This window comes from Jaculus jaculus, chromosome 16, assembly GCF_020740685.1.
Source record: "Jaculus jaculus isolate mJacJac1 chromosome 16, mJacJac1.mat.Y.cur, whole genome shotgun sequence".
In the NCBI taxonomy this organism is placed as follows: domain Eukaryota; kingdom Metazoa; phylum Chordata; class Mammalia; order Rodentia; family Dipodidae; genus Jaculus; species Jaculus jaculus.
Window position 1 is genome coordinate 39,558,622 of NC_059117.1, and position 15,807 is coordinate 39,574,428.

Below are 15,807 nucleotides of genomic sequence, written 5' to 3' on the forward strand. Positions count from 1 at the left end.
GATTAGAAAATGGAATCAATTCTGACCATCTGTGCTGTTTAGGACCAGGATGTTATAATTAACTTTCTGATACCCCCAAAAAGGGGGTGGGTGGGTAGGGAAGGTTAAGTTATAATCAAGGGCTGTGTAGGTATAGCAAAGCAGGAAGAGGATAGGATTTAGAGTTGCACCCATGCTGATTCCTGAAGAAGGTACTTACTAGCTGGGTGTCCTCAGGAAACATCCCTAATGACTTAGCAAGCATCATTTCCCTACTCTGTATAACTACAGCACCACAGACAGAGTCCACAGGCTCACCAAAGATTCCCTAGATTCGCAGTCAGTGACTAGAATGGTATACTGGAGGTGCGCAGGAGTTACTTTTCTTTCCCTTCCTCTCTTCCACCAATTAGTATAGCAAAAACAAAAAAGTACTTTGGCCGGGTTTGGTGAAACACGCCTTTAATCCCAGCACTAGGGAGGCAGAGATAGGAGGATTGCTGTGAGGTCAAGGTCAATGTCACTCTGAGCTAGAGTGACACCTTACCTCAAAAAGACAATTATAAAAAATAAAGAAAAGAGAAAGAAAGAAAGAAAGAAAGAAAAGAAAAGAAAAGAAAAGAAAAGAAAAGAAAAGAAAAGAAAAGAAAAGAAAAGAGAGTACTCTGGAATGTACTATCAGACGATGTCTACACTGTTCTTCAAGAGGAAGCTGATCTCCCAAAGAGAACAAGAGCAGGAGAACAGGTGTGCTCTGGTGGTAAGTATAGCTGTTTTCCAACTACCAGAGAATAAGAGTAATGCTTTCTTAGACTTTTCTAGGTGTGATTGTTTATAGCTAACCATTCAGTGATGAGCACGTGTTACTCAGTGACCTATGGATCATTCACTCTAAGTCTTTTCTTAGCCTCTTTCTGCTCTCTCATACCTAGCAGTTTCTAGTTTCATGTTCTTCAGAGGAGAGGAGAGAGGCGTCTCAGAAGAGTAAGTGAAGCATGCTCTGTGCACTGAGGGGCTTCTTGACTTTTGAGGAAAGGGTTAGGGTGGAGCAGGTTTATGAAATTCTCAATGAGTTTTAAAAATGTACCAGTGCAGTGCTTTTTTTTATGGTCTTGGTTTCCTCCTGGAAAACACTTGTTTACTCCACACTGAATGAGACCCTGCTGTGTGGATCTAGCTCTCAAGGCACTGCTAGGACTGAGCCACCAGCCTGCCTCAAAAAAACCCTTCCCCTTTCACCAGCCAGTGGTTGTTCTAACAGCAGCCTCGCTTTTAGGAAGTGAAAACGGAAAAATACCTGAGTAAGTGGTTGACAAATCACTTATGAGTAGAAGTGAAACATGCTGACAGGGTGTTATGTACACAGACTCCCTTCCATTGCTAGAAAGGTGGGTACCAAGGAAGAGGTCACTTAGTTGTGCTTTTACTGTGCCCTAGGCTCCAACAACCAATGTGACATGGAAACTAATTGCCATTAGCTGCAAACAAATGCAATTACAAGAACAGACGGCTTCCCCTTGTTCCCCCAAACAATATGAGACTCTGAGCCTAGCTCAAAGTCCCCATATGAGATGTCCTAATTACTCTTTTGCAGTGGGCCAGGCTATTTGTGGTACTCTGGGTCATAGGATCACAAGTGAAAATCCGAGATCTAGAAAGAAACTTTGCTTTTTTGCTCTGTCAGTAGAAGTAAGCAAACATTTGTTTCATTTTTTTTCCATAGGTGAAGCTGAAAAAAGTCATTGTAACTAAATCTTTATATTCTTGTAATGAAAAGAAAATGGTCACAGGCACCCACAAGTAGGCCATCATCCAGACAGAAAAAGTACTGCTTGGAACTCCGACAATACACCCTCAAAAGGCCTTTTACTGTATGTATATTCATGACCACTATTTCATCTATATTTCCTGGTTTGGACCATAAAAAATTTCTTGAGACGCTACAAAACTAGTCACAAATACCTGAGACTAGATAAAACATTCCACAAACCTTACTCTCCTTTTTTCTTTTGATATCAGACAAATGAGCATGCTTCTCTGCTGCTGAAGTATAGCATGTCTTTTATTACTCTCTCAAAGTCATGTATTTCTTTAAAAGTACAGATGAGAGTGTGGCTAGCAATTTACCAATGAGTGCAGACTGAAAGACACCAACTCCCAGAGGATGTGCATGCTCAACAGTGAGATAGACAACACAGCAAAAGAGGAATGTGGGCCAGCGAGTGTGCCTGCTGCTATCTGACCTGGAACCTGCTGCTGGAATTACATTTCACAAGAACAGTTCTAAGAGAACACTGTTAGCTATAAGACTACATCCATGATATGAGGGAAATAAAATTTGAGATGAAAACTGGTAAGAGAATTTAGCATGATTGTTCCAAACAGTCCAATTTCTTGCAAACAATTATAATTTTTTAAAACTTAAAATTAAAAAAAGAAGACTTCAAGGCTTTCTACCTCATTTGTAACTTTCTCCCATTGAAAAAAATCTAAAACCATTCCCTTTTCAGTTAACTCATCAATAAAACAACTACCATTTAAACCATAAATTATGTTTCATCTGTCCCTGAAAATGGGTTCCTTCTATTTTTTTAAGAGAAAGAAGATTTCTAAATCTGTTAACACTGGACTGTTGATCTGTTTTATTTTAACATAAAAAACAGAAGCGACTGTCTATATGAAGAGAACTGTAAGGCAGTTACTGACTCTTTACAGGCAAGCAGTCTATTTATTATTAGTGAGGTTCAAGGTTGAAACTAAGAAAATGTCAGACACTTTGAAGGAGGGGCTAGCTCAGCCAGCGGATCACATGGCAGCTGATACTAATTGGAAACTGTTAAAAGGGAGGGAGAGGGGCGGGTGCCTGCTTCTTTTTTTATTGCAACATTTGATTTTCACTGGGGAAACAAAAAAGCTAGGATTTGTATTACTCTCAAAAGAGGCTTAAAATAAATAAATCACCCTGAGGCTGACTGAACACAGCTGACATTCTGCCAAGGCATCCTTGCGAAACAGAAAGGGGAAAAGAAGGAATTAAAATTTAAAATCAAACTATATTTCCAGAGTGATTTTTAATGAAAACAGCCCAATCCTCAAATTAGTGAAATGTTTTCTTACGATTGCATTGACAAAATTAAAACGTTCTTTGTTTAATGTATACTGTTTTATTTCTTGGTTTGTCTAAATGTTTATTTATACTGAAAGAACACATCTTTTCTTAAAACCGTTTTGTGTTGCCTTTTTAAAAGGAGTATGTTCAGAATTGACAAAGTTGTGGGAAGTCAAATCAGTGATAAGCTCAGGTCATTGGTAAGAACAAGCTGGTGTTTCTTTAAAAACCCTTTAAATGGTCTTATTTATTTTATTAGAAAGTCATTGTACTGATTTCTTTTTAAAAGCACACATTTTCTGTCTCCACAAGCATTAGCTAAATTCCTTAGAATGCATCTTTTCTTGTGTATCATTTCCACACTTAATTCAAAATGATGAGCAAATCTTTCATGATTAATGTTGATACCTTATTGACATGAGATGGGGGCGTAATAACCCATGGCTGGATTTAAAGCTGAATTAATGACACCATTTGGATGGTGCCCATTAGTTGCGATTACCTGCACCACTCATTCTGAGCCACTAGATGGTGTAAAAAAATAAATTAAAATGATCAAATTTCATTCCATCACTACACAATCTAAAGATCATTGAGAAGATGAGACAAATTTCAGGGCATATTTAATATGCCAGTGGTTTCTATACTACTTGCACTTATGAAACTATGTAGTATCAGCCATAGCTTTATTTAGAAACAAGCGCCTTTGAGCAATTTATTTCTCTCTTCTAAAGACCTTGAGCTCTTAATTTATAATTCTAAGCATTGAAAACTACAGTCATCACATATTAAATCAATCTATGCTATTAACTATGGTCTGTGTTTGCCAAAGTCTGCATCACACTGGAAGGCCATGACATAAAAGATTATTAGAAATTCTCAGGGTGTCTATCGGAATGAGCCCAAAGCAAGGTAGGGAAATAAAGTCTTTACAAGCTCAACTTCACAGCAACCATGTGTCAACAGCCAGCACCCACCCACCCACCCACCAGGGCTGAGGACAGGTTCAGCTCCTTGGGGGACAGCCTGCTCTTCATGCTCACCATTCTCATCGGATCACTTCTAAGAGGTTCACAGTTAGTGACTGTGGGTGCTCAATCACTGAACCTACAGTGATATCTGGTGGCACACCAGGCCTTCTTTCCTGGTTCTTCCTTCAAAAAACCCAAACAAGCCATAGCTAAGATGCCCATCTCTAGAAGGAGCCTAATGAAGCTGGAGAGATGGCTTAGCAGTTAAGGTGCTTGCCTTCAAAGCCAAATGACCGAGGTTTGATTACCCAGGACTCATGTAAAGCCAGATACACAAGGGGGCACATGCATCTGGAGTTTGGTTAAAGTGGCTGGAGGCCCTGGCATGCCAATCTCTCTCTCAAATAATAAAAAGTGTGTGAAGGAGCCTATTGAAATGATGATGGTGGTAGGACTTGAAGCCTCATGAAGGCTTTATAGAAGTTGATAGAGGAAATACTTGTGGTCAGTTCTCTTCCAAATAAGAGCGCTAAAAATTTTCAGATGGGTAAATGGTTCCCATGAGTTGGACCACCTAACACAGCTCTTGATCAGGGTTCAAAAATAAAATTACAATATATAAATAGATTTGTAAGAGCAGGAAACCCTCACCCCAGCAACACAAAAGCAAAGCACACATTTATGCTTATACTTTTCATCTCATGTTAACAGCAAGTGTAAGAAATGAGGCAAGCCTACAGGTGCTTGTTTGTCTTGGAGGTGGGTGCTCTACTTGGGCTTTTGGCAACAAAGACAAGATGAATTATAAAGAGCTTAAGAATGGAACCAAAGAGACTTTACAAGCTTCATATATGTAAAAGGAATATGCCATTTACCCCTGTAATCCAAAATTCCAAGTGAAGCTAATCAGACTTTTAGCTTTAGACATACTGGCTAAAGAAACACTGGACTAAGTAAATTTAGGGATGACTCCAAGAAAGTTTCTTGTCAAGAACTGAGGTTAACTGGTTTTATTTCTATGTTAAACAATTAACTATTTTGACTTGGGGCAACTAAATGCTCAATAACAGGTTTAATCAACAGCTGACAATATGGAGTCAGAAATGGTGGGGATGAGTGTGATCCCAGTAATAGAGTGGCTGAAAAATGGCTAAGACAGGAGAATGGCAAGTTTAATGCCATCCTGAGCCAGTTAGGGAGACACTGCCTTAGGAAAAAAAGAAAATGGCTGGAGAGATGGCTTAGCAGCTAAGGCACTTGCCTGCAAAGCCTAAACACCCAGGTTCGATTCCTCATTATCCATGCAAGTTAGCTGCACAAGGTGGTGCATGCGTCTGGAGTTTGTTTGCAGTGGTTAGAGGCCCTGGCACACCCATTCATATTCTCTCTCTCTGAATGAATGAATAAATAAATACAAGCAGGGATGGAGTTAATTAATTAGTTCACTGATCAAAGAAAGTGCTTGCTTGGCATGACAATGGTGCTGAGTTCAATCCCTAGCCCTGAAAGACAGAAAGAAAAAACAAGCTGCACCATGGATGTGGCTTCCTAGGGTATCCATAAGCTGACAGTGGCTCTCTAGGAGCAATGATGCACTGATGAGCAGAAGACTAAGAGAAGTTTGTGAGAAGCCTGAGCTTTGAGTTTCTTACCTAGCAGAAACCACAGCTGTCTATATTTAATTGCTAAATACTTCTTCCCCCAGTAATCTGCAAGTGTTTATATCCTATTTCTTGTGTATTCCTGGTGCCTGAATGTGTCCATTGTAGATACTTTATGATTTTGAATTAAACAGGAACAAGGAGGAGAGGAATGAAGGGAAGGAAGGAGGTAAAACGGAGAGGAAAACCTAGTTTGGGGTCAAACACACAGCTTATGAACTGGCTCGACACTTTTTTGACCCAAGCCCCCTTATTTGTAAAACCAACAATAGATAGCTTTGCTAAGATGCTCACTCTAAGATTCTACAATCTGAGTTATGATTTTATATTCTGCCTGCAATCTAATGATAAAGTTAAACACATGACCTAATTTCCAAATTCCCTTTGTATCTAACAAGTCATATCTCTCTGAAAAGTCTAAAGCATTTCTCTAATCAAGCACATAAAAGTCTCAGACTTATGACATTTGCCAGTTTATATTTAAATTGTTTCCATACATTATTTGATTCTAAAATAATCTCACAAAGCAGATAGGGTTTTTAAAATCCTTATAGTACTGTAGAGTAAATTAAAAGTGAAAAGTAAGAGAGCTCAAATATGTCATCAGAAGTGTAACCCGACTTTTAGATGTGACAGAGTCTAAATAACATAGCATCTTAAAAAGCAAAGATTCTTATGCACGTAAGGATGAGTATGCAGCAATATATTTGGGACTATGTTTGCAAATATAGTGTGTCAAGCTTAAAAAAAAAGTACCTAAACTTGCCTGAATAGAAAGCATTGCCTTTAAACTGTTGGAACACCCAGTGTATTTACATCAAGATGAAAACCTTGTTCTATAAACAGTGTTTCCAGGAGTGAATGGCAGACAAAATCAGAACAAGCACACAGAAGAATAAAAAGGAAGAGGAAAGAAAAACATAATAAATAACCCAATAGCTTACAATGTTAACTTTCACATAAGTATATTGTTTCTGGAGAAGGCAGTAGGTGGATGTGAGCCAAGGGCTGAAGTGATAGGTAAACATACTGTTAAGTTGAATCCTGTTATCTGATTGTGTTTAAAATTTGATTATATTTCACTTGACAAAATAATTAATTATTTCAAACTCCCAATTGTTAACAAGGACCAACAAGAATTCCAACTGGCATTTTTCCCAACTGGTATAAATTTAAATGCGTAAGAATCGGCTGCATATTTCCTTGTCACAGTTGTCCTTTTGGGGACCCTTCTTACCTTGCTAAGAATGTAAATCACATCACCACGCTTAAAGGACAACTCGTCGGAAAAAGCTCCTGTACAGTCCCACAATCCCTGGTAAAAGTTAGCATAATCAGTACTCTTATCTCCTAGGAAAAAGAAGCAGAAAGTAGGAATTATAACTTCAACCAGCAGAAATTAAATGTTATCCCAAACTATAAGAACAGTCTAAAAAATTCTGGCCCAAGTAACTGAACATTTAATATACATACATAAGAATCCTATTTCTTACTACCACCTAGTATCTCAAAAATATTTTTAATGTTTTTTTTCTCTTTTCTGTCATTTTTTTGGGGGAGGGGAGTGGAAGGGGTTTTGAGGTACAATCTCACTTTAGCCTAGGTTGAGTAATTCCAGGCTAGCCTCGAACTCACAGCAATCCTCCTACCTCTGCCTCTGAGTGCTGGGATTAAAAGTGTGCACCACTATATCCAGCCATTTTTTTCTGTCTTTAATCTAAAACACATAGGTCAAACGTTCTCATCAAAGCAGTACTAAAAGTTGCTTCCAACATCTTGTATGTAATACACCTCAGCCAATTGGCAATGTGTTCAGAAGAACCTGCCTCACTTCATAATGAGCAGTGTGGATGGGATGACACACATTATAAAGTAATGCCTCACGAGATTTTGGGTACCTAATGACAACAATAATAGCAATAGAGCTTAATGCACAAATGTAAAACCAAAACAAGGGAACCATTTGTTTTCAGTTCTCAAATGAAAAGCCGATTAAAGAAAGCATATAAAGTTGAAATAACTTAAAGGCTAATTGAAGTTCTTCTCTTTGGGAACATTTGTACCCAAAGTCTCTCAAAGTTATCTCTAAAATACTTCAGCAACTTTGAAACTGCCAATGCTGAAGCTGCATTTTTCAGAAGAGTTTTTGTCAGCCCAGTTTAGGACATTAGGCTCCGAATAGACATGCAACATACATGGGAGTTATCAGCTCATCCTTCTAACAGCATAAGCACAATGGATGTGATGTGCTCAAACTGCCATACACACCATTAACTGATTGATTATTTAGCGCTCCCCGCTTTGTAATACCACAATAAACTGGGTAATAAATGCTTTGTCAGTCACACAATGTGGGTCTCCTGAAACACAGCACAGAGTTAAATACACTGGATGCTTCTGTTACACTGAGAACTGTTTCCTGTTTTTAATTTCATGATAATTGAGTTTTGATGAGTTAACACAAAAAGAATGCAAGTAATATCAATAAGAAGTCCGTGTATTCACTAGCCAGGCAAAACATAGAGGCGCTGACAAGTTCCATCATGGGAATGTCATTTTTGAATTCTAGGGGGTAACTGTGGAGACACTTTCTATGGCTTTTAAACAGCAAGCTCCTTGGCCATCTCAAAAACCAGTCACATTAGTGTAGTTTTCACAAAGTGTTTCCTAGAAAAATATAAAAATTCTAATGTCTTTAAAAATATAAAGTTATAAGAGAGAATCTGAAGAACATGGAGTATTTCTTCATAGGACAGCCCTTCTCAGTGACACATGCAAGAAGATAAACAAGGAATACAAACTCTACACCTAGCAAAACCCCTGTGAACGCCTGCCCTTTCATTTCTTCGATTCAGAGAGGGGCTGTGGGTGGGGAGGGCGGGGGGAGGGGGGGAGAGCTACTGTAGTGACTTCCCAGCGCTTCTCGAGGGCGCGCATCACTGATACCAGCAGGGACGTACATAAGCCTGGGAATCCAACCAAGAGCTAACAATGCTTGTAGCCACCCTTCATTAAGTCCCCCACCTCAACCCAAAACATATATTAAATTCTATAAACCAACACTAGAGGGCACTCCAGCTGGTCAGATCCTACCACTAACATTGCCAATTTCTTTCTTCGTTTTTTAGAAAAAAAAAAAAATCACTTAATAATAAAGTGACCGGTTTCCTTTAAAAACCACTTATTTAGACAAATAGAGATTTAGAAGTTGCAACATTCTTGTCAGATTAAATCAGCTGCCAAATGGGTCAAATGTTGCAGCCCATGCAGTCCGTCAGTGTCAGCCTGAAAGTCAAGGAACCAGAGCCGGGAACGACATCATTTCACACACGCGGCTCTCCCGCCGGGGTTCCTGCCTGGAGGCATATGAGTCTAAAGAGCTGCTTTCCCTAGTTGGGGCCACAGTGTGCTCCCCATGCTGGGCTGCCTTAGGCTTGGTCCAAAAATCTGGAAGAAACTGGAGGAGAGGTTTTGGCTGAGTGTGGAGTCCTAGTGAGTCCCCAGTGTCCAGGCTGCTCTGCCTTCCCGCAGCTTCTTGAACAACACTTTCCCATCAAATAGATGGTTTCTAGAGTGGGCCAGGAAGACAGAAGGAAAAAGATAGTGTGTGGTGATTCAAAGCACATAATCCTTAGCACTTTGGGGTCTCTTCCCCTGGATACACTTGGAGAAATTCCCATTAACACTAATGGGAGTCACAGGAGCAGGCAAAGGGAAGGGAGACCCCCACCGTGTACGAGATGCATCTCTCCCTAGACGTGCATCAGAAGCATTTCATTAAACTTCACTGCTGCAAAGGGGTAAGGGAGCCAGTGATTGGGCAATGCTGGGCAGAAGATACATCTTCAAGAGTGCCTCTCGTAATCCTGACGCTGCAGCTGCCCCGAACCAGACTCATTGCTGTCCCACATGGGAGCTCTGTTCAAGAATCATTTGTTTATGTCAGACAGCTACAAGCACATGTACATGCGATTTACTATTCTATTTCAGCAATGTGAGACTTGTTAGTAAGAAGACATAGTATAAGTAAGGGGAAAAGAACTTAGAGTGCATGTTTGTTAGTTAGCCTCTACTGCCTCAGGAAGGCAATGCTTAAATTCTTGATGAGAAATGTGGACCGTGGATGTTAGAATTAGGAATTGTCCTGTTTGTAGAAGATAGGCCACTCCTGTGGTTTAGGTGTAAAATTTAAGTGTGCCTAAACATATGCACATACACAAAATAATCAAAGATGCAACTTCATAGTAGGTTTACAAAAGTTACCATTGTTCACCTACACAAAGAAGAATGATCCACGTGAGAAATTTTTTTTAATTTTTGAGATGATGGTGATCAAATCCAGAGCCTTGTACATGCCAGTCAAATGCTCTACCACTGAGCTATATCCCAGGCCCATGATGTGCATATTTTCTTTTTATAGTATGGAGCATAATGTGGTTAAACATACATTCTAAAATACAAATTAATTTGGTTTAGTGCAATTTATTCTGTGGACTCAGTTCTCATTCTATCAATATCCTTATCTGTATTTTCAAAATTATTTTTAAAAATCACCTTATTTATGTGCCTTGTCCTGAGAAGCATGAACATTTAAAAAAGAAGGTAAGAAAGAAAAATAGGTTAGCCAGCCTATGAGGCTTGCTAATGTGCTTGCTCCTGCTTTTAAAAACTTCATAAAAGATGGCTTGGAGAGATGGCTTAGCAGTTTTCCTGTGAAGCCAAAGGACCCAGGTTCAATTCCCCATGACCCACATAAGCCAGATGCACAAGGTGGCACATACATTTAGAGTTTGTTTACAGTGGCTGAAGGCCCTGACATGCCCATTCTCTATGTCTACCTCTTTCTCCCTCTCTCTCATAAATAGAGTAAATATTTTTTTTAAAAACTTAAAAGAAATAGGTAGTGGACAAAGCTAACAGAATTGTTACCAAAATATAAACTAAATATGTAAACACTGGGTATTTTTGTAAAGATAGTAAGAGCTTAAAAACATGACAACAATTAATTAGACATAGTAGTAAGATACTAGAGACCCTCTTCTTAGGTGTCTATACATGTTCAGTATGTACGAGATACATAAACTTAAGCGTAAAGAAACTTGTGAAGGACAAGATGAGTTTTCATTTTGCTTACACCATTTATATTAGAACACTGATTTTTTGTGAGACAAAAGTCAATGTAAAAATACATAACATTCTTGAGTAAGGCTGGAAGTTCACATCATGTGATGTTCTGCCCTTGTCAACTTGCTGCCCTGTGTGGCCAACAAGTTTCTGGTCTTTGACAGCCTAGGGGGGAGCAAAGGTCACCACTACACAAAAGCATTAAAACTGTTGCTTGAAAAGAATTTCATGTCACTAGAGATAAGAATTATTGCAGTGCTTCAGAGTTTGGTATGAGAAGCCTGATGTACTTATTGCATTCCTTTTCTTTTTTTCTACTCTCAAAGGTAAAAATTGGCGACATAGTAACTTGTTTTAAAAAATTCAATTGCTTTAAGTCAAAATATTTTTTATCTGTGGAAAGAGCATCTCTGTGTGTCTTTCTAAGCCCATACAGAAAATTTAAAATAAAGTAAACTACATGATCTTGGCAGAAGCTTCATGATAATATAACCTAAAACATATATTCTCAAATTACTGTTGAACAAAGGCCTAGACTAACATCACTATGCTACAGGGCTTTATAGCTGTATTTTACAGGGCAGAGTGCTAACATCTAATGACTCTGTCCTCACTTCCTTTCTGGAAAAAAAAGCACACCAAAAGATTTTGCAGCAACCTGCTCTGCCTTCCTGTCCAGGTCCAGAATCAGGCCTCTGTTTCCTTTCCACATGTCACAGTAGGAAGGCCTCTGGAAAGCTATTTCCTGAACACGCACTGCTTGTCCACCCTGCCTCTGACAGCTCGAAAGAGTGATGTATGAACATATCAGAGAAGGGAAGGTGACCCCCAGCCCCAGCTCTGTGCAAGCCCTGCGGATGACAGGGCCGACCTCACCCCAGCTCACACATGGCTATGGAGAGGTGTAAAGTCCTGATAAGAAGGCAGTCCTTCTCTTCTTTCCGTGTAAAATTGCTGGTTTATCAAAACTAACCCCATGCCTGCTCTACAGATATGGTTTATCTTGTGCTACTTGGAAATAACAACAAGCAAGAAAAGTTGTCCATAACATGTGATTTTGTACGTAGCGTGTGCAGTTATTTTTCGAGCCTCAGTCATAATTAGTACTTGAGGCGCTGTGCAGATGCAAATGGATAAGGTGGAACATCCTTCCTAGCCTTCTAGGTACCCAGTGTCCTTTTCCCATTTTTAAGCTTCTGTCACTGGACTCTGGCATTTCTTACCCAATTCATTTGCTTTCTGTGTTAATCATATGCAATGAAGATATGCATGGCCAACATTTAAACAGGCTGCAGATCAATTAGCGGTCTTAAGTTTATCTGATTTTTATCAAAGAAGACAGAGCTGTGGGTCGATTGTCAGAGCCTGTGTCAAGTTGACCTTTTCAGAGATGTCTACATTGCCAGTCCCCAGGGCAACTTGTTGTCCCCTGTTAGTCTCTGAATGGCAGAAGTCTGTTCTGCTCAAGCACAAAGTATACACAGATGTCTATATTACATTCTTATAGGTTTGACAGCAACTGCATGTTGTATCTATAAACTGTCCTTTAGCAGTGACACTTCCTCAATGATGATAAGCTAATTTATGCAACTAAATCTCCTTTGTGCAGAAATGAAAGCTAATTGAGTCATTACAAAGTAATTCAGGAAGGAATACCTTGTATAAATTGGCTTACTTTATAAATCCTTCTCAAGTGGTTTTCATGCATCCTAAATGGGACTAAGCAGCTTATCAGCCCTAAGACATCTAGACCAAACATGCCAACTTCTGGGAGCCATGGCAACATCTTTAGAGCACTAAAGAAGTGGCTAGAACAAAATCATAAAAGCCTTGCTGGGTTACCTGAGGTGTGATGCACACTGTCCTGCCTCCTCTTCCCTTGTTCTTCCATCTTCACTGAGGCAGTGTCTTCCTCTTCCTCTGCAAGCAAATGGGATCAGTGGCACACTGCAAGAAGTCCTCAGAGGACAATTACAGAATATAGCCCACTGTAAGAGCAAAACTGAACATCTTTAGCCCAAAAATATTAGCTTTAAGAATATAAAACTACTCAAAGATCCACTCCTTTGACAACCTAATACTGAACAAATAAACCACTAGCTGTTCCAAACTGCCCCCTTGTCAAGTTTACCGAGTCACCTTCTAAAAGTGGAGACATGCTGCGCTAATGCACTGCATGTTCTATTCAGATACTTGCGGCAAGGCATCTGGAGTCACTGCACTCCAGTACAGCCCTTACCTCTGCTGTCAGACCGACCCCCTACATTATGCTGTTCAGCAGGGATACCTTGGCTGGAACCATGGTTTCTACAACATCAAGGCAGAAAATTTCTACAGGTTGTTGATTATCAGGTTTCTCTCAATCTTCTCCATAAGAAGGTTTGAGAAAGATCTTCATGCTTCAAGATAATCTCCCCAAGTTATACTGTAGACCTACTATGTGCCACATACTATAGGGGATAAGATTCTACAGATAAATGATGATAAATCCTCATTCTACAGACAAGTAAACTGAGATACAAAAGATGAAGCAACTTCCAAGGTATGTTATTCAAACTTAAGTTTGTGATCAGAAAATCCCAGGTTTTTCTCCTCTCTACTGTCAATACTCTTGCCTGTATTTGTTTCACAATCTCCCAGCATATATCCCCTCCCAAAATTATGGGAATAGGATAAAATTAAATGAGAATAATTTCAAACAGATTCAAACAATTAAATTCTTTGATAAAATATATATATAGCACATTGTCACTTTCCCTACCTAGGGTTTTACATAAAACTGAAAAATGTACAAACAAATAATACAGCCAAGAAAACCCAAATTCAAAAAGAATCAAAATCTCAAGAAAAACTCAAAGATATATGCAAGCTATAAAAAAGTATGACTATTAAATCAATTCCCCAGTCAATTAATTTTCAGTGAGTATTATTACCTACCTATAAGAAAAGGGAGTATGTTTATGTGGTTCAAATATATTCTTTCTTAAACTTTAAAAAAAAAAAAGAAAGAAAAGGGAGTGCCCAGGGGCCAAAGGCAATAGGGAGCTTCTGCCTTAGAGTGTGGCAGGCTAGCTGGGACAGAGTCAATTCTATGGGGAAAAGAGTTAGACAAGTGGGGCACCAAGCACGGAAGCCATGCAGATGGGGGACCCTCCAGAGCATGAAGTACTCAGAAGGACTGCAGAATGAAGAGAATTTAGACAAGGACAGCCGGGAAGGAAATGATCTATTTCCAGGCCCAGAGAAAGCCCTGAACTTTAAAAAAAAAAAAAAACAGGCCACAGTCACGTTTTATTGGAACAAATTAGCATGGTATTGAAAAGGAAGATGGGAGACAATGTGAGCAGTACAGGCCAGCTGCTGAGGGCCCATGGACATCTTGTTATGGACTTCACTCTGGTCTGGCAGGCAGTAAGAGCCAGAGAAGGTTTCTGAGAAGACCCAGGCCAGGACTAAGAATCATCATTTGAGTCCATTGTCTTGGATATCCTGGAAGAGAGGCACGGAGGGAAGAGATAAATGGGAAGGAAATCTTGAACTGAAAGGTCATAGGAAACAAGAAGGAGATGGCTGTGGGAAGTAGAGGAAGCAGAATTGATAAGCTTTGTGCCTGTCTGCTTGCATGGATGTTCAGAGGCGTGGGGCTCTGTGCTTAAAGGATAAATGGACAAACCATCACTAACAGGAGGATAGCCAAGACAATCTTGGTTGCTGTGGAAACACAAGGAATTGTGTCTTTGACATGATGGGTTTAACACCAAGATGGGCCACCAAGAGAAAATGTCCAAGGGCAACTATAAAGTATGGTAGGAAAGTTTTCTGCATATTTTAAATGGTGATTAATCAAGACCAGCATTTGAACTTAACTTGTGAATTATTGTGCTGATAGGTCTAATCTAAGTGGTTTGAGTTTTTATAATTCAACTGAGACAAAATAATGTAAGTTCCAAAATAAAGATCACCTAGAACTATTTGTGTTTATAAATTTAGTGAGGTACACTTGTAACAACAGCCATCTTACTGAGGCAAAATCACAGGGACTACTTATCATAAGAGGGTTGCTCATAGAGCAATCTCATAAACTTTAAAGGCAAAAGGGACATCAGTCAATTCAATCTACTCCTATTACAGACAGTTCATTTATTTTTAAAGGTGAAAGAGAATGCTTACCTTGCCTTTCACTTTTTCTTCCCCTCACATCCACTATCTTTCTAATCTGATCACAAATCTGGTATTAAAGCATAAATAAAAATAGCTAAGAGCATTATTACTCAGTCAAGACCCAAAACCACACACACGTAGTTAGCACTATTTACAGCTTTTAAGAAGAGACCAGGATTTAGAGTCAGTACCAACATATATGAACTACTTATAATAATGAAACTGAAGTCTGTGTAAGAGGCTCATGCTCACTCAGCAGTGTTCGACAGTATGTAACACTTCCCTTTTCCCTTTCAAATCTGTACTGACATTTTAGGAGAAAGCTTATTAATATATTTCATATATCAATTCTTGTTAGTAATATCCAACAACTTATTCTGTCTTGGGTCAACAATGCAAACAATTCTCATATAAAGACAATAAGCCCAAATTTGGTGTGTGTTTTCAAGTCTTAGGAGAGACATATTCAGACTGAATCGTGACTAGAATCTGGCAGAGAGATGCTGACTAAACGTTGAATGCACAAATGACCCCTCTCCAAAATCCTACAAGTAAATTCTAACATATTCATTGATTAATAGAGCAACCCTTCCCAGCTCTAACAATGTATAGGTACAAATACCCAAAATTCTAGATGGCTCCCTTCACAATTTATTAAAAATATAAACACTCACACATGATTTTATTTAGGTTTACTATTAAACATTTTATTTTGGTGTTGAGGTATAATGTCAGTATACAATACTAATTAATACCTCAAATAGTCAATGTTTGTGAGTTAATATATTCCACTCAACATTTT

The 15,807-nt window shown here is 39.1% G+C and overlaps 1 protein-coding gene across 3 annotated transcripts in view; it reads right to left on the reverse strand.

The window, feature by feature from the left end:
• The window catches only part of Skap2 (src kinase associated phosphoprotein 2), a 177,014-nt gene that overhangs the window by 10,282 nt on the left and 150,925 nt on the right, over positions 1 to 15,807 (reverse strand). For all 3 annotated transcript variants that reach the window (XM_045136114.1, XM_045136113.1, XM_045136115.1), the window contains exons 10-11: positions 12,687 to 12,764; positions 6,958 to 7,070 (exon numbers count right to left, since the gene is read on the reverse strand). In XM_045136114.1, the coding sequence (XP_044992049.1) occupies positions 6,958 to 7,070; positions 12,687 to 12,764 (191 nt within the window). The remainder of the gene's footprint in view (positions 1 to 6,957; positions 7,071 to 12,686; positions 12,765 to 15,807) is intronic.